At 37.5% G+C, this 16,217-nt stretch overlaps 1 protein-coding gene across 6 annotated transcripts in view; it reads right to left on the bottom strand.

The window, feature by feature from the left end:
- Positions 1-16,217, bottom strand: part of LOC116303876 (otoferlin) — a 43,613-nt gene that overhangs the window by 17,327 nt on the left and 10,069 nt on the right. For 2 of the 6 annotated variants that reach the window (XM_089033229.1, XM_089033230.1), the window contains exons 13-25: positions 15,520-15,608; positions 15,302-15,348; positions 14,599-14,649; positions 14,455-14,523; positions 14,096-14,139; positions 13,768-13,841; positions 7,578-7,676; positions 5,631-5,654; positions 3,605-3,702; positions 3,076-3,195; positions 2,332-2,484; positions 1,499-1,702; positions 227-327 (exon numbers count right to left, since the gene is read on the bottom strand). In XM_089033229.1, coding sequence (XP_088889355.1) covers positions 227-327; positions 1,499-1,702; positions 2,332-2,484; positions 3,076-3,195; positions 3,605-3,702; positions 5,631-5,654; positions 7,578-7,676; positions 13,768-13,841; positions 14,096-14,139; positions 14,455-14,523; positions 14,599-14,649; positions 15,302-15,348; positions 15,520-15,608 — 1,173 coding nt within the window. Of the gene's footprint in view, positions 1-226; positions 328-1,498; positions 1,703-2,331; positions 2,485-3,075; positions 3,196-3,604; positions 3,703-5,630; positions 5,655-7,577; positions 7,677-9,366; positions 9,433-13,767; positions 13,842-14,095; positions 14,140-14,454; positions 14,524-14,598; positions 14,650-15,301; positions 15,349-15,519; positions 15,609-16,217 lie in introns of all 6 variants that reach the window. The other 4 variants (XM_089033231.1, XM_089033232.1, XM_089033233.1 and 1 more) reach the window with 4 other exon arrangements.

The following is a 16,217-nucleotide window of genomic DNA, read 5'->3' as shown; positions in this document are numbered from 1 at the left end:
GCGAAATCGTACAATTTGCCGTCGCGACGAAATAGGATTTTGGTAGACGTCAATCAAAGTGTTTCCATGACATCGTCGAAAAAAAACCAAAGTTTTCAAGGCCACGTGCCTATGAAATGTCATGGAAACGCCTTGATTGACATCCACCAAAATTGTACGATACGTTTCCAAGCCTTCTCAAGGGAATCATGAATGACAATGAAAATGAAACATTTTTACAACTTACTTGCAACCATTGGTGAGTTCGGAAAGTACTCGGCTCAGCCATCGGAAGGTATTCGGCAGGTCCATTTTCACCCTTTCCATGCAGTCTGTCAATCCATCCTCCTGAATATAAAACAAGCCAGTATCTTATCGATATGATATTGTACACACAGTCTGGTAGAGGGAATGGAATCAACACGGTTCATAAGAATATAAAAGGAAATAAAAGGAAATCTCGGTTGGCCTTTTACTCTAGAAAATATGATAAAATCCAAAAATATTTGGGATAAAACGGACTTTGAGCATTTAAACGATTTTTATAGTTTTGAAAAAAAAACAATGACCTTAATATAGTATTAGCAGAGACCCAGTACTATGGAAATCACTAGAGTGGTAAAACATCCGTTGGAATGCACGTCTCGCGGCGGTAGATTTATGTACCACGTGATGAGATTTTTGTGTACCACGGGACCATGTTTGAGAGCATGCCATTGTAGTAGCGTTCGATAGAAAAATGGGCTTCAAAGCGGATGATCAAGCAGAAACGTTAAAGATAAGTTCACTATTGCAAACTTGAACTATTGTCACGATTATCTGGACTACATGCACTAAGTTAATCTGTTCAAACTGAATATTTTCGACAAGACCGGTATTTCTTTTTATGACTGCAACACGCGCTACGGCTACTCACTCCAGACAGTTTTATCCTCACGTGGTACACAAAAATCTCATCACGTGGTACATAAATCTACCGCCACGAGACGTGCATTCCAACGGATGTTTTACCACTCTAGTGATTTCCATAGTATTGTAATTCTCTTTTCTTTGTGTGTGTGTTTGTTCATTTATTATTTCTTTACCTTTATTATTAAATAATGTGATGTCATGTAGAATAACAATAAAGCATTATTGAAGAAGAAGAAAGAAGAAGAAAAAAACGGTTCATAAGAAGGCGATAAAAAATGATTCCCTAGAGAATCATTTCTTTGTTTAATGGTTGCACATGAGAAGACACTTGAATATGGATACGACTCAAACAAAGATTCTTATTCTCAAGAGAATGACACGTGGTCTGAAACAGGAAAACATTACGCCCAAGGTATACAGGTATTTATGGATACAACTCAAACAAAGAATATTGATCTCAAGAGAATGACACGTGGCTTGAAATGGGCAAAACATTACACCCAAGTGGATAAGGTACACTTGGAATTTCAGTGTACGAATAGGCCACCCCGTAGAAATGAAACTGCGAAATTCCCATCCTAAATTCCCAAGTACAAGCCTTACTCACCAGTCTTTCACAGATTTTCAGGAGTACATTTGAGTTATACAGACGTCTTCGATGATCTTGCCACATGAACTTGATGTGTGTACAGGGCTTGGAATCTTCCCAAGGGATGTGGTAGTAGGTACGATCGTTGGTGACTGGTCTGACGGGAGGGGTTAGGGAATGAATGAATGGGTTATCACCATCACGACGATCTTCTTCGCCGACCTTAAGAGGGATTAATAGAATGTCATGATAACTGTTTATTCATGATAACTGTTTATGACCTCGATTAATAAAGCATACATTACTGATCTGCGAAGCCAAAAAAAAATTCATGAAAAGTGTTCTAATCCTCATCACCTCACCATAACACTACCATCACTGTCACCATCCTCATTATCACCTCACCACGCCACAGCACACCAAAACACAGCCATCATTGTCACCATCCTCATTATCAAATCACCACACCACACCACTCCACATGGCACTACACAATAACATTACCATCACTGTCACTATCCTCTTTGTTAAATCACCACACCATAACACTACCATCACTGTCACCATCCTCATTATTAAATCACCACACCACACCACACCACACCACCGCACTACCTTCCCTTTCGCCCTCTTGATCAACGTACCAATAATCTACCATCACTACTATCTTTATCTTCGTCTCATCCCAACCACTATTACCATCATCATCATCCTTACAACATTGCTACAACACCCGCAACATCATTCAACTGAAACATCAGCAGCAGCAGATCGTCACCAAATCATCTTCGCACACTAAGGATTGGTATAATCGTAATTCAAGACATCCTCTTAAAAATGTTCTCATTTACCTCATCATTGATGGGCTGTCCGTCAATCGTATTACCCCAGTTTCCAATGCTCATTTCAAAGCCAATCATCTTGTCCCCACATTTCCTGTCGATCATACTGGCTTCGTAGAAACAGGCGAACAGCTGGAAATGTTCCTCTTTACCTGCTGCAGTCTGAAAGACAAATCAAAGCAGTTGAATTGAAGCGAGTTTGGGGGAAAAAGGTTTTACGTCCCTTGTTTCACCCAAAAACTTAACATTTGCTGCATAGACTTTGAACAAAAGACAAAAATGTGTTTAGGGATTTCCTGGGGCTTCAAAGGCAAAGGAACCTATTCTCTTTGGAAGTAAATGTCGTCCTATTTCAGTCCTCATGTTATTTCCTTGAGTGTTATTTTCGTTGGCCAATAACGGTTCAGAAGGTACATCAACAGAATGAGAAGGAAACAAAAACATCTTATTCCCAGGAGGTTTGACACGGGAAAAACATAGCCCAAAGAAAAATGTTCAGTTCTTGTCAACAAAACCAGTGTTACATTAATTAAATTCCTTCCTCGTTACTAGTGTCTGTGACGCAACGTTTCTCTTCTAACGTGGGGAGGGAAACATTGCGTGACATGAATTAAATTTCCCCTTTTCACGTTAGCCTCCTACGTAGCCGTTACTAGTATGTCGCGCAACGTTTCTCATTGCGTGACAGACCCTAAGAATGTCTACGTAGGAAGCTACCCTCACATTAGATGTGACAAATGTTTAATTCCTTACATCAGAGATGGGTGGGGTTGGCTCAACTTCTACTTGACGAATACCAGATTCTGAAGCAGATTCACCAAACTCGGCATGAACAGCCATCAAGATACGTCCCCTGAAAGCAACGCCTTCGCCCTGGTAGAAAATATGGACAACAAACCTTCTAAGTTGCAGTGTTTCTCAATGACACGCACGGAATTGTACAAATTGAGGTCATGAAAATATAGGGTTTTGATCAATATCAATCTTTTTGCGGTTTGCGAGATCCACATATATCTCACGCTAAAAGTGTTGTTAAGGTGTAAATAGTAGAGGGAGTTTGTACTTCGTGCAACAATGGAAATCTTGTGGCGCGCAGATAGTTTTTGCTCTGCTCGCAACAATGCAACACAATGTTGCGCAATTAAATTGCCCGTATTACTGTTGTTTTGGTCAGTATCGTACATTTCCCACTCACACGAAAACCACTCTAAGACTATAGTCACGTGATTGTGCGAACCCTTTATCAGTTATTTTTTGCAACATAAAGAATGATAATTTTTACCAATCCATTATTGAGATCGTTGTGCTCGTCAAACAGCGAGTAATCACGTGTTGAGCCGTACAGGTTCACCCAGGAGGGTCCAAATGTCGGCATGAATCCTGTCATCAAAACGAATGATACAACAATAAGACAAACAGTAATAAGTTAAGACAGCTTACGTGACACTAATATAACATGGATTGCGTGACACTGATTTAACTAAAAGAAGCCGGGGTTGGTTGGTATTCAAAGCAAAGATTGTGTGACATCATTTGAGGTGGGAAGGGTTTCCTAATCTCTAAGAACTACTCTCACATGTTCCTGAATAAACTTTCATATTTAAAAAAATTAAATAAAATGAAAATAAAATAAATCTATTTATATCAGTTTGTATCACACAACCATTGCTGAAGAAACCTTATCAAAATATTTAAGTAATTTTACTGCAATTTTCATAAACATGCCAACTCTGTGTCTGTGAGCTGCACGCTAAAATTTGTTTTTTCGCTGCTGTCAGTCAAAAATATGAAAGGCACCGACTGATTAGGTTTGATTGACAGCGAAAAACCAATTTTCAGGGTGCAGCTGGCAGACATCGAGTTCGCATGTTTGTGAAAATTACAGTAAGTCATACAGCTATAACTCATATCCTTTTGCATAAATCACAATAACTGTAACTATAAACATTCTTATCCCGATAAAACGTATTTCTGATCATTGTCACTTAATGTTTATCACTTTTGTTGTATTTTTGTCCTTTCCGATATGAGGGAATGACCTTGGATTTTTTTTTAATTGAGACTCGAACTGACAGTTTTTGAGGACAAATTGATTACTTTAACAGTGAAATACACTTTCAGGTCATAAATTTTCCGTGAATATCACATCGAAGTCAGTGGCCTCGTGGTCAGTGCGTTTGCTTCTGCACAAAATGATTCAAGCCACGAGGTTGTGTCCGATCTTATTGGTTGTTTGTTCACAAACTATTGGGTCACGTGGTTGTGTCCGATCTTATTGGTTTGTTCACAAACTACTGGGTCACGTGGTTGTGTCCGATCTTATTGGTTGTTTGTTCAGAAAATATCGGGTCACGTGGTTGTGTCCGAACTGATTGGTCAATTTGAGCTCAAAATATTGGGTCACGTCGTTGTGTTCGATTTGATTGGTTGGTTTGCATTTCAAGTATTTGGTCATGTGATCATGTTCGATATGATTGGTTGGTTTGTGTTCAAAATAAAGGCTGTGTTCATTTCGATTGGTTGGTTTGTGTTTGATTTGATTGGTTTATTACTTTGATTGGCGTTTGCCAATCTGATGGCATGTCTGATTGGTTCGTGGTATAACGGCGTTTTGCCGCATCAGATGTGATTTCGAAGTCTTGTTACTGAGTTGATAAATGTACCGCGAGTTACAGACCAATAGAAATCATGCAAGCCATGCAATACAATATTATAAATAACATGCAATATTAGTCCATACTGCACACTTATAAAGGCAGTGTTTTTTTTTTCCTTTCAACGAAGGTGTTTCTATCGTAGCAAAATGACGGTATTATAGAATTAAGTATAGACGTAAGATAAACTAAACGGGGTATTTCATGATGATTTAAACAGGCAGAACAGACTATAGGGGAGGGATATAGTACAACTAATTATAGATAATATAATGAAGATAGTTATTAGGATATATTACATATATATATATATATATATACCAATAGCCATAAAGTATTAGCCTAATAAGGAAAAATAATAACTCATAATATTATATAATATTATTACAGTAAAAATTATAAGTATTAAAGATAAATTTTAACAAATGAGCAATGTCAGACAAAAATTACTTGTTTAAAAAACAATATCATTTGATACATTTGTTTAGTGTTTTTTTTTCGATCAAAACTCAGTGATTAGGTCGCATTTCAACTTCATTTTTTCCAAGTCCAGTAGCTCCTATCGCCTTCCCCTAAGTATACTAAACAAATGTACCAACGTAAACATAAAATCAATAATAAACAAATAATCAACAATATTTATCTTGTAGTTACCAATATCTGTAGGATATCTATGGACTTGAATCGCCGATGTCACCCACGTGTTGCACAGTGAACACCAGCAAAATCAACATAAAAACAAGAGCAAAAACCACAAAAAAAGAACATTCATTGAGAAAGGTTTTCTATATCAATTGAGTTGCCATTCTATAGTTCATGCAGTGATTAATCTCACCCTTCCTACCCGTTTAAGGATCAGTTTGACTTCAAGTCGATGCGCATGCGTATTAACAAAGACAGACCTATTCACACTTTATCGTTCCTTGAGCCTGCATTCCTCTTGGTCTCTACCAAGACAAACGCATGCTCACTGTCGTTTCACTTTTCTTTCACTCCTTGTAGTTATGGCTACCATACAGTTGAACCTTCTCACACGGAAAGACGGAAGGAGATCGCAAAAAAGCCCATTTTACCGTTGGCAAAAGAATGAGAGAATTATGCGAAAGAAGTCAATTGGTTCGCAACAAGGTTCCACGAATATGACAATTTTCTCAAGGCTCACTTCGATAATTTTCGCTGTTTCTAAAGTCTTCAGTTTAATTTTCTTATCAAATCGGGTAAAAGAAGTTCAGTGAATGCCAACCAATTTTATCAATTTCTCAGACTCATTCAGGTCACAAGCGAACAATTATGTACTTTCCACACCCCGTGAGCAGAGAAATGTAACCACACGCATGCCTACAAACCCTCGGTTCTAGTCAGTGCAGTGCATCCTAAGCGTTCGTGACCAGAACGATTACTTGGGAACTAAGGGGCCGTTTACATGATACCGAAATGAATTTCGTTCCGATAAGAGAATGAATTTACATGATAAAAGTTCAACTCCGATCGCATGACATTACCGAACCTGCTTTTATATGATAATACGCATGCGTCACTCGTTCCCGCAGTCTCCCCAGAGAGCGGTTTCATTCCCGAATGAGTGTTCTTACCATTTACACGAAACTGGTATAGAATGTCGTTCGGTAATGAAACCCGGGATGAACTTATTCTAGAATGGACTCATTTCGTTGCGAAATTTTGCCCTGGTATAAAGTAAACATATACAATGAAATACATGGCAACCGGGACGAAGTAGTACTGGAACGAAACTAATTATGGTATCATATAAACGGCTCCTAAGTCTCCAGTTAGCGAGGAATGTAAATTTGGTAAAATGACTACAATCCTGGACATATCTTATGAGACAAATACACATCCTGTCTTCATTTTCACAACTCTAATACCTAAAATATAATGTATTTTCTCTCTCCTATTGTCCCCCCTGATCATCGCGTGGAGCTGGAGGGAAAAGAATTAATTAAAGAGTCCTAGTCAACTATAATGCATTGCGCGCCGAAAACAATGAAATGTTAAGTACAGCACAATTTTTCTCTGCCAGGCAAAATGGCAGTTTTGTAGGTAAAGTTTGGGAATCCAGTTCCATCGATCTTGTTATTCCTGCTAGATGTGTTATGACCATCGTTATATAATGGTATATAGTCACTTAAAGCTTTTTGCGAGATTTGAGAAATTTTGGCAACGAATTTAAGGTAGACTTTTGAAAGTCGTGATTTCTAACAGTTGGACGACCGAAAATCATAATTTCACGAAGAGAAATGAATGTGGAATGAAAGGAAGGACATTTTGGGAATTTGACAACATTGGCATAGTGAATTTGCAGATTTTACTCCACCCGTGTATGGAAGAGCTTCGAGTACAATTTAGGCGAACGATGCAAACAATAACACAGGGGCGCAGTGCATTGTAGTGGACTAGGATTCTTTAAGCACGCGAAAATAATGCTATTTTCCTGAAGTAATTTGTCCAGGATCGTAGTCCTTTCACGTGAACTAGTTTATAGGGATGGGGGTGGAGTAGGTATAGTTTCTGGTTACTAGCTGTGCTAAACAGTGTCACATGGTGCGAAGTGAAGTCGTGTAGGGACTAACAATAACGTACTATGAATCCACTCCTTTGGGGACGATCCTTGTGGGATTGCATCAAGATGTTCACGTGACGAAAAGTAAACAGCTGACTTTTGATCGAGGAAAGTGTACGCTAAGACGTGGACAGTAGTAGAAGCATGGTGTAGAAGGTAAAAGAGTTTTAGATGGTTTAAAACAGGTTTTTAACAAGTTTGAGACAGGCTTTGAACAAGTTTAAAACAGTTTTTAACAAGTTTAAAACAGGTTTTGAACAAGGTTTTAAAACAGGTTTTAAAACAGGTTTTGCAGGGTATTCTCAAGTTAAATGTTTAGTTTTAAATATTTAAAAGTGTTGGAGTTATTTTCAAAGCTACCCAAAAGAGAAATTTCTGTCTTGAATGAATATGTTTTGAAAAGAAGTCTTAGAGGTTTAGACACCTAAAATGGCAGCTACGTTTTGGAAAAGACAAGCCAAGCCACAACAACATCAGGAATGATAGAAAGATTTTCTAAGAATTTTGGGACTCATGTGAGAAACTGTTTGTTAAAGGTAGCTCTGTATTCTGGAAAAAGGACACCAAAATACTTGCACAAAGACATGAGTTTAGAGAGTTTTTACAAAGGGATGGAGACATATGAATGCTAGAAGTATAGATGGCAACACAGAGAGAAAACGAAGAAAGAAATATTTTTGAAAAGTTTTGAAAAGTTGTTGTGGTTTTGAATTATTATTTGCTTAGCGGGAAGGACTTAATGGCTCACACAGTGGCTATATCGTAAACAAATACTTTCTCAAATGATCTTTCTAGTTTTCAGTCACAGAAGGAAAATGAGAAAAACTTGTTGGAAAAAAAGAGCCAAAGAAAAAAAAAAACACCGCATTTTTTCTGTTCTTAAATAGCCATGGTGTGGCCAATTAACTGGAAACATAACGGAGTAGAATTGGCATATTATTAAGGTTAATGATTTAGACTACAAGTGGTGACTGAAAGCTCTTGCACGCTACAGGAAGTTTTTTTATGAATCTATGTACTAAGAAAAGTGCTTTTTAGTTTAGATCTAGAAAGGAGTAGGAGTCTTGCATGATCACAGACTGGAACCAGTTGAATCACTTTCTCAAAAATTAAAGTGAATCAAGATGGCCGCTAGCATTTGATCGAGCAAGGTTCCCTTTTCTAATGACAGGATACTAGATAAATATTTATTCCAAGAAGAGCGGGTGATTTTACAATTCTATTCCTTGTGCAGGTAACAGATGATTCAGTAGAATTAATTTTACCCTTAAGAACCGAATTTTTTCCTACCATTTTTTCCCTTCTACTTTTTCGAGAAAAGCTTTGCGTTCCATCGGTTCTAATCCCCCGCCCTTCTAACAGTCTAAGACATCTAGACTAAGTATAGGAAACCGCACGATCTCGAGTACAATTCGGAATTTATAGGTACGAGTGATGTTTTGAAAGTGTTCAAAATTGGATGAGCCTTTAGGCGAGTTCAATTTGAGAACTTTTAAAACATCACCAGTATCTATAAATTCCGAATTGTACGAGAAGATTGTGCGATTTTTGGTTTATAATACACTCAAAAAATTGAGCATCTTAATTGGGACTCTACAAAGTACAATTTGGGATTTAATTGTACTCCTCTTGTCCAATAGGAATCGAGTAATTTTGTAGAGTGTATTGTAAGTGGTATAATAAAATATGAGTCGCTTATTCAGGTAATAACAATATGGAGTTAGAATGAACAAGTTAAGAGTGATATACACATGATACCTAGATTAAAAATAACAGACAGACAGACAAACACAAGGAGTGAATACACACCAGGAGCTTGAATGGAACCAGGAACTTTAATGCCTGAGCCTGGAATATACACTTCATATAGCCAGCCTGTATAGTTCAGCGAGCCCACACAGTTAAAACATGGTGCACTATATCCTAACAGCTTAGTCACGTCTCTTGAGGCATATTACTCAGTAGGGGGGAGGGGGGTTGAAATCACTGAAGGCATGGTATTTATTAGCCATTCCGAGGTTGAGGGAAAAAACTGGGTTGAGTTGGCATTGCAGTGCATTGTGGGACAGGGGACATATTACCATATTTCGTTCCCTAAAACAGCCCCAAGATGCATTGCAATGCCAACTCGACCCAGTTTTTTCCTCGACCTTGGACTGGCTAATATATTTAGCTTACTCTGAACTGATCTAAAAAAAATCCATCTTTTATATTGAGGCCACTCGAACAATAAGCGTTATCCAAATACGAATTTTAAATACAAGAAGGCACAAGATGAGCAATCAACTTTTGAATGGCCGTGACTTTTGCCATCACTCTCTTTTGATTTACGACTTTCACTAAGTAAAACGATACGACGAAAGACTGAGTTGCCCCAAGAGACAAACATTCCGTTCTAGAAACGCATGCTTGACAGCATAAACGAATAAATGACATGCAATCAATAGTTATCGAGTGCACTAAGGTGGATTACGTGCAGTGTAACACGAACAGCAGTGCAATACGAAACATGTATACACCCATTTTATGAATCCCACAATGTTTTATTTTTGACTTTGATGTCAAATTTATTCTTTTGAATTTTTTAAAAATGAAATCGACAAGAATAAATTTGACGTCAAAAGCTGGAAAAAAGCATCGTGGGATTTAATAAAAAGGTCTATACTGTGCATGTGTTCGAAGAGTGCATTTAATATGAACTGTATGATTACCAATAACAAATTTGTAAGGAAAAAGAATGATCAAATACTTCCAAAATCTGCGTATGAAAGGTATATGGATATGGCGTTACGGTAAAACATACTTATTTCGTTAGCTATGATCGTTATTATGATTTTTTTTTTTTGGTTTGTTTATAAAAGCTTTTTTATTTATAAATAAAAGTACGAAAGGAAGCGAAAATTATGCAAGAGTGGTTTCTCTAGTACTCAAAACAATCTCAGGATGTTTCATTTTCTTAGGAATTTAGTTGTATATTTTCAATTTTTAGTGTTTTTTCTATTTTGACATAGATACATTATTTACTATAACGTGCAAACATGTGTTTACCATTAGTACCCTTGCCACGTTAGCACGATTAGCACCAACACATTACATAAACAACATAAAAACAACAATAACATAACGACGACACCACAAACAAACATAACTCAGCAGGCATTAAAGTTCTGGAAACAAAAGGGAAGGAGCAAATAGCAGCCAAAACGAGATTAGTAATACTAAAAGAAAGAAAGAATAAAATAGGTAAAAGAGTTTCACTTTACAGAGCGTTTAATTTCACTTTCAGAAGCGTGTCGGCCATCTTGAAAAGCTATAGACCACGTGACTTACTGACTTTCTTGGGCTTGGTCACTTTTCAAGACGGCTTCCACGCCACTGAAAAATGTTATATCATTTTCCTTTGTTCCTCCCTATTTGCCACCATTCAGCCCTTAATTAAATATTACTCATTAGCGAGTTATAATAATATTGGAAAATATACAAATACGAATATACGAATTATCATCAAAAAATCAGCATTTCTAAATTTCAATTCAATCAGGAGATATTCTCGATAAGGTTAGCGTCTTCTATCTCCTTTTGCACTATAATGCCAATCAGTTATCTTTATTTATTCAATTATTTTCACCTCAACGAGGGCAACCACAAGATAAAGAAAGTAAAGAATTGAAATAAGAAAGATTACGGCTTTGATAACGTAAAGTCCGGTTATAAGCCCTTTTAATCCTCTCTCAACTAACACCCCCATTCTATCCATTCCTCTCTTCCCATCCTCTTCCTGACTATCTATTTCCCAGTAGTCGAAACGTAACCAAAATCCTCCCACTGAGTTAACAACAACTAGGCTGCAATGTTATCCCGTCAAAAATTCATATTCTTAAACATAATAACCCCAGCGTGCAACCAGTGACCCGGTGATGTAATACTAAATGTGCTTCATCCCGGTTATAAGCCCCACACGTAATAGAAACTTATTTATGATAAAACCCATGCTCCAGCCGAAGGACTTATAACCAGGATTTTACGGTAACCTTTTCTAAACTAAAATAAATAAATTGTATTTTTATTATGATTACAATTCAGTTTTTAATTTAGTGATTAGATTTGCTGAGAAAAGTGAAATTATTTTGAAGAGTTTATAGAAATAGATATATATGGTAAGCTTCAGTAAAGACTTAAAGAGAGCGATGATTATGTTGGGTAAGTGTAAAGTTATGATCAAAGTCAAAAGGGAAAACGCAGATTTCACAAGAAATATCAAGGAAAAGATTTTTGAAGTAAGAAACAGTTACAAAACTCAAGATGTGATAAATTTTTGACATGCAGTTTACAGAAGACAAAAAGGTCATCAAAGACTATTTAATTGACGATCATCCCATTATGCGCACTGGATTGGTAGTATTAGCCGTCGAGGAAAAACCTGGGTCGAGTACGCATTGCAGTGCATTGTGGGCCTATTTTAGGAGATATGTTTCCAAGATGGCGTCTATTTCAGTCCCACAATGCACTGCAATGCCAATTTTACCCAGTTTTTCCCTTAGCCATGGAATGGCTAGTGCTATGTCAAAAGTTCATGATTTTCATCTGGAATGGCTAGTGCTATGTCAGACGTTCAGTGATTTTCATCTGGAATGCTTAGTGCTATGTCAGAAGTTCATGATTTTCATTTGTAGTCGTCTTGGTAAAGAAAAGATTAGCTGGTGCATTTGTCTTCAGGAATTTAGAAGTTTTTATGTCAAGATTACTAGAGGAGATTCTCGTTATGTCTTAAGAAAACAAAATAACCATGCAAAACGTAACAAGAAAGCAACCAAAGCAACCACATTAAACCCAAGCGACATGCTAGACTTTTATGTCAGGTTAATTAATTACCACAGTGCTAACGTCAAGTGTGAAGAGGAAATGTTACGTGTAATAGCGCTAAGAACGTGAAATAGATGGTGGAAATCGTTAAAGAAAACGTTAACATGAAATGATGATGTTAGGTCACGTGAGATGAAGTAATCACGTTAACTTCGGTTGTGGTGTAAAAGATGACGTACAATTTAGTTTGAGGCAGTCTGAATAGACCCTTTGCACAAATGTATTAATCATATGGAGAAAAGTACTAAGCCTCAGATTGACAAAACGTCCACACAAGGGAGGCTTGTGCCTATGAATAGTACAATTATGCAAAGGGTCTATAGCTAGCTTCTTAAAGTTTTTCAGCTAAGAAGCGAAAAAAGTAAGCTGTGATTCCATCAGGAGAAAAGTCGATGTTGCAGTAAAAGAAAGAAATCATGAACAAAATAATAAAGGAAGAGCTCAATAGAAATGACTAAGAAAGAGGGGAAAAAGACAGAACTGAACCTAAAGATACTCTGGGACGGACGAGTAAGTGACTGTATGCTTTTTGTTTGTTCCTGAAGTACAAATTCCGCGTGCCATGTCAAGCCTTGGCTACAATAAATTGTCAAGGCCGCGTTGGGTTGCCATGGCTGCAATGGGTTGCTATGGCCGCAATAAGTTGCCATGGCCGCAATGGGTTGCCATGGCTGCAATGGGTTGCCATGGCAGCAATGGGTTGCTATGGCAGAAATAAGTTGTCATGGCAATCTCAAGCAAAAAATCAAAATCGTCTGATGATTTTTGACGTTTCTACTTCTTTGCTCATCATCACTGATTGACTCAAGTGATTCGAACTAACAATGACAGTGGACTATTTAACAAACAAATAGAAAGGCCAAAAGTATCATCAAACGTTATTCAATAAAACTTTTTAAACTCCACCGGCTTCTGAATCAGGGGGAGCTCCCCTAGCTTCCCTAAATCTCGATTTTTTTGTTGAATTTTTTAAATATTATCTTACTGTTTTTTTTTTTTTGTTTGTTTACTTTTTGTTTCAGGCAGTTCTAAACCTGTAAATATGGCGGGAAACTCTAAAGATTAAACGCGTGCGCGTGTGTATTGGCGGGAAAATGGTACTTTACTTTCCCTATGATCGAGACTTCGCTATTCCCCTGCCTTGTTCCGTAATCTTTACTTTCCCTGGAACTGACTGAGAATCGATGAAACAGATTGAACACAAGAGAAATACATGAAGATTGTGATTTACCGAGTATGTAGGTTCATTTGATTGATTGGTAATCCCAAAGCACTGGTGGAGTTTAAAACTGAATAAGTAAAATATCACCAAGTAAAATATGAATAAAAGACAAGATATTTGCCTACCATTTGCGCCATCGTTTGAGATCCTTGACAGATCGATGTAGTGAGTACCAATCACTTCATCATTGACTGGGTCACTGAAATTACATGCATACAGACATTAAGATACATGCTACATCTCTAGTCAGCTTCCTGTCTTGACAGTGGCATAAGCAAGAGGGGAGAAAGAGGTGAGCGAGCGCTCCCACAATTTTTTCACTAAACCTGTGGATATGGCGGGAAACTCTTAAGATGAAACCCTTGCGCATGCGTATTGGCGGGAAAATGGTACCTTAATCCTTCTACGACCAAGACCTGCAACGCCCCTGTGTCTCGGTATGTATGGTCTTACCTGTCTTTAAGCTGTATTTTGATTCGACGACAAAGAGGTGGGAACTGAAAACCAAATAGAATGCAAAATAATTATAATAAGAATAGAAAAAATTTCAATCGTTGATCGTTGCTGACAAGCTGGAGTATTCAGCGTTCGCTTGTTCGCTCTTTCGTTTGTTTGTTTATTTCTGTGCGTCGTACTTTTTAAGATCTGTACAGCTGTAATCTTTGATTGTCTGCCGGTCCTTGCTTTTGACTTGACTCCAACTATTTGTCTATCGATCTCTCGTTATGACGGATTGAATGTTTTGGTTATGTGTGTCTCGACTGTCTGTCGGTCTGTCTGTTTTTATTTATTTAATTTTTATTTTAACATACCAGTTCTGAGAAGACAACTTGTTCGTTCCATTTTGGATCATAGGTGCCTTTCTTGACCGTGGTTCTTGCCTGCAAGACACACAAATTCAACGTTAAGCATAATGTAATAAGTAATATTTTACCAGCTCTTGTTGCAGTTCTTACCTTATGTCCCGCAAAAGAAACCTCCACGTATGGATTAACAAGATCTCGCACCTTGAAAAGAATAAAAGAAGATATAATGAGTAAACTGAAGTCTGCAATAGGACGTTTGAATGATGGCGTCATTTGACTCCCACTACCATAAAGCCCCGTTTACACTGGCGATTTTTGCGGCGATTTTTGTGGCAATTTTCGGAAATATGAAATCTTTTGTCTCATCCTTCAAAAGAGACATTCGTCTAGGAAAATCTTGGTATCCTGAAAAAAACTTTACAAGTAAATTCTTTACCATTTTTTATTATGGATAATATCGCAAAAAAAAAAAAAAAAAAAAAAAAAAAAAAAAAAAAATCGCAGCAAAAATCGCTAGTGTAAACGGGGCTTAATGCTTCGCGAATTAGAATAGTAAGACAATTGGTACTAATTAACTGAACAAAAGAAAGTGTGCAAGGGATTATAATAATAGAGGTCAATGACCCAATCATGCAAACGTCCTATGAGTTAGTCATTGTGAAATTATCGCCAAAGTTACTCCACCTTATATTGTTTCTCTATTTTGTCTTGGCAAAAAATACTTGGAAATGATAATAATATAAAATATCTGGAAATTTTTGCTGACAAAGAATATGTTGCGCGCCTATCTTTCAAAACACCTGGTAATAATAACACTTTCAACATTTCTTTTCAAAGCGTAGAAGCAACATACCTCTCCTGTGAAAGCCTTTTTGACGTTGGCCATCAGACCAGTGTTCACTGAAAACAAGTAAAAACATTCACTAACGGGCTTCACAGACCACTGACAAAAGTAGGAGGGGTACTTCTGCACTTACCGTAAACCTATTGTTTTCTTTGTTAGCTTAGTTTTATTGTCTAGCTTGGGGTCTTTTTGTGTTTCTATTGAATTACTTTTGAATTACTACATACTTTTTGGAAGGCCATCTGCACGGTATATCTTGACGATGATCTTTGCTTTGGGTCGTTCTGCTGGTACACCCTCGGGTAGAAGGAGATTTCTGACAAAATGATCAATAAATGATCAGTAAATCTACTAATCTGGTTAATTTACTCCTTGTGTTGCCTTATCAACACTAGAGGTTGGTTTTTCATTCGCGTAGGAATGGGAATCAGAGTTGGGAACAGTTCATGATCAAGAATGAAATTGCGAGTAAAAACTTCTTGTCACTTATAAGTGTGAGCACAAGCCAAGAGAAAGGGATCCTTCTGAATCCGATGCACTTTCGACACCGATACCGATGCGCTTCCGAAACCGATTCCGGTGCGCTTCCGAAACCAATTCCGTCGCTCAGTAGTGAAAACCACCCGCAACATCTTTGGCCATATTCACAGCTCATCAAGTTAATGTAGGCCGCTAAATATTAAATACAATGAACTAAGGAGGGCAGATTTTTTAAAGCCACACAATGCGAAGTCACGCCACTTGGCTCGGTCACGGTACGGAACTGACGACATCTATCGTACCAATCAGAGTGAAGGACTCAGTCACGTTACCGTCACGCAAGCCGCCCATTTTACACAGGCTTACAACCTGCTCTTACAACTTGCTCTAGTGCCGTCAAATATTCTCATATCTTTCGTTACACTAATACAATAAAAATATTGTT

This window comes from Actinia tenebrosa, unplaced genomic scaffold (genome assembly GCF_029948245.1).
Source record: "Actinia tenebrosa isolate PJP-AT-01 unplaced genomic scaffold, QUT_ActTen_1.0 PGA_scaffold1__47_contigs__length_23844297, whole genome shotgun sequence".
Classification (NCBI taxonomy): Eukaryota; Metazoa; Cnidaria; class Anthozoa; order Actiniaria; family Actiniidae; genus Actinia; species Actinia tenebrosa.
The sequence above is the reverse complement of the archived record's forward strand: the minus strand, read 5'-3'. Positions and strand labels throughout refer to the sequence as shown.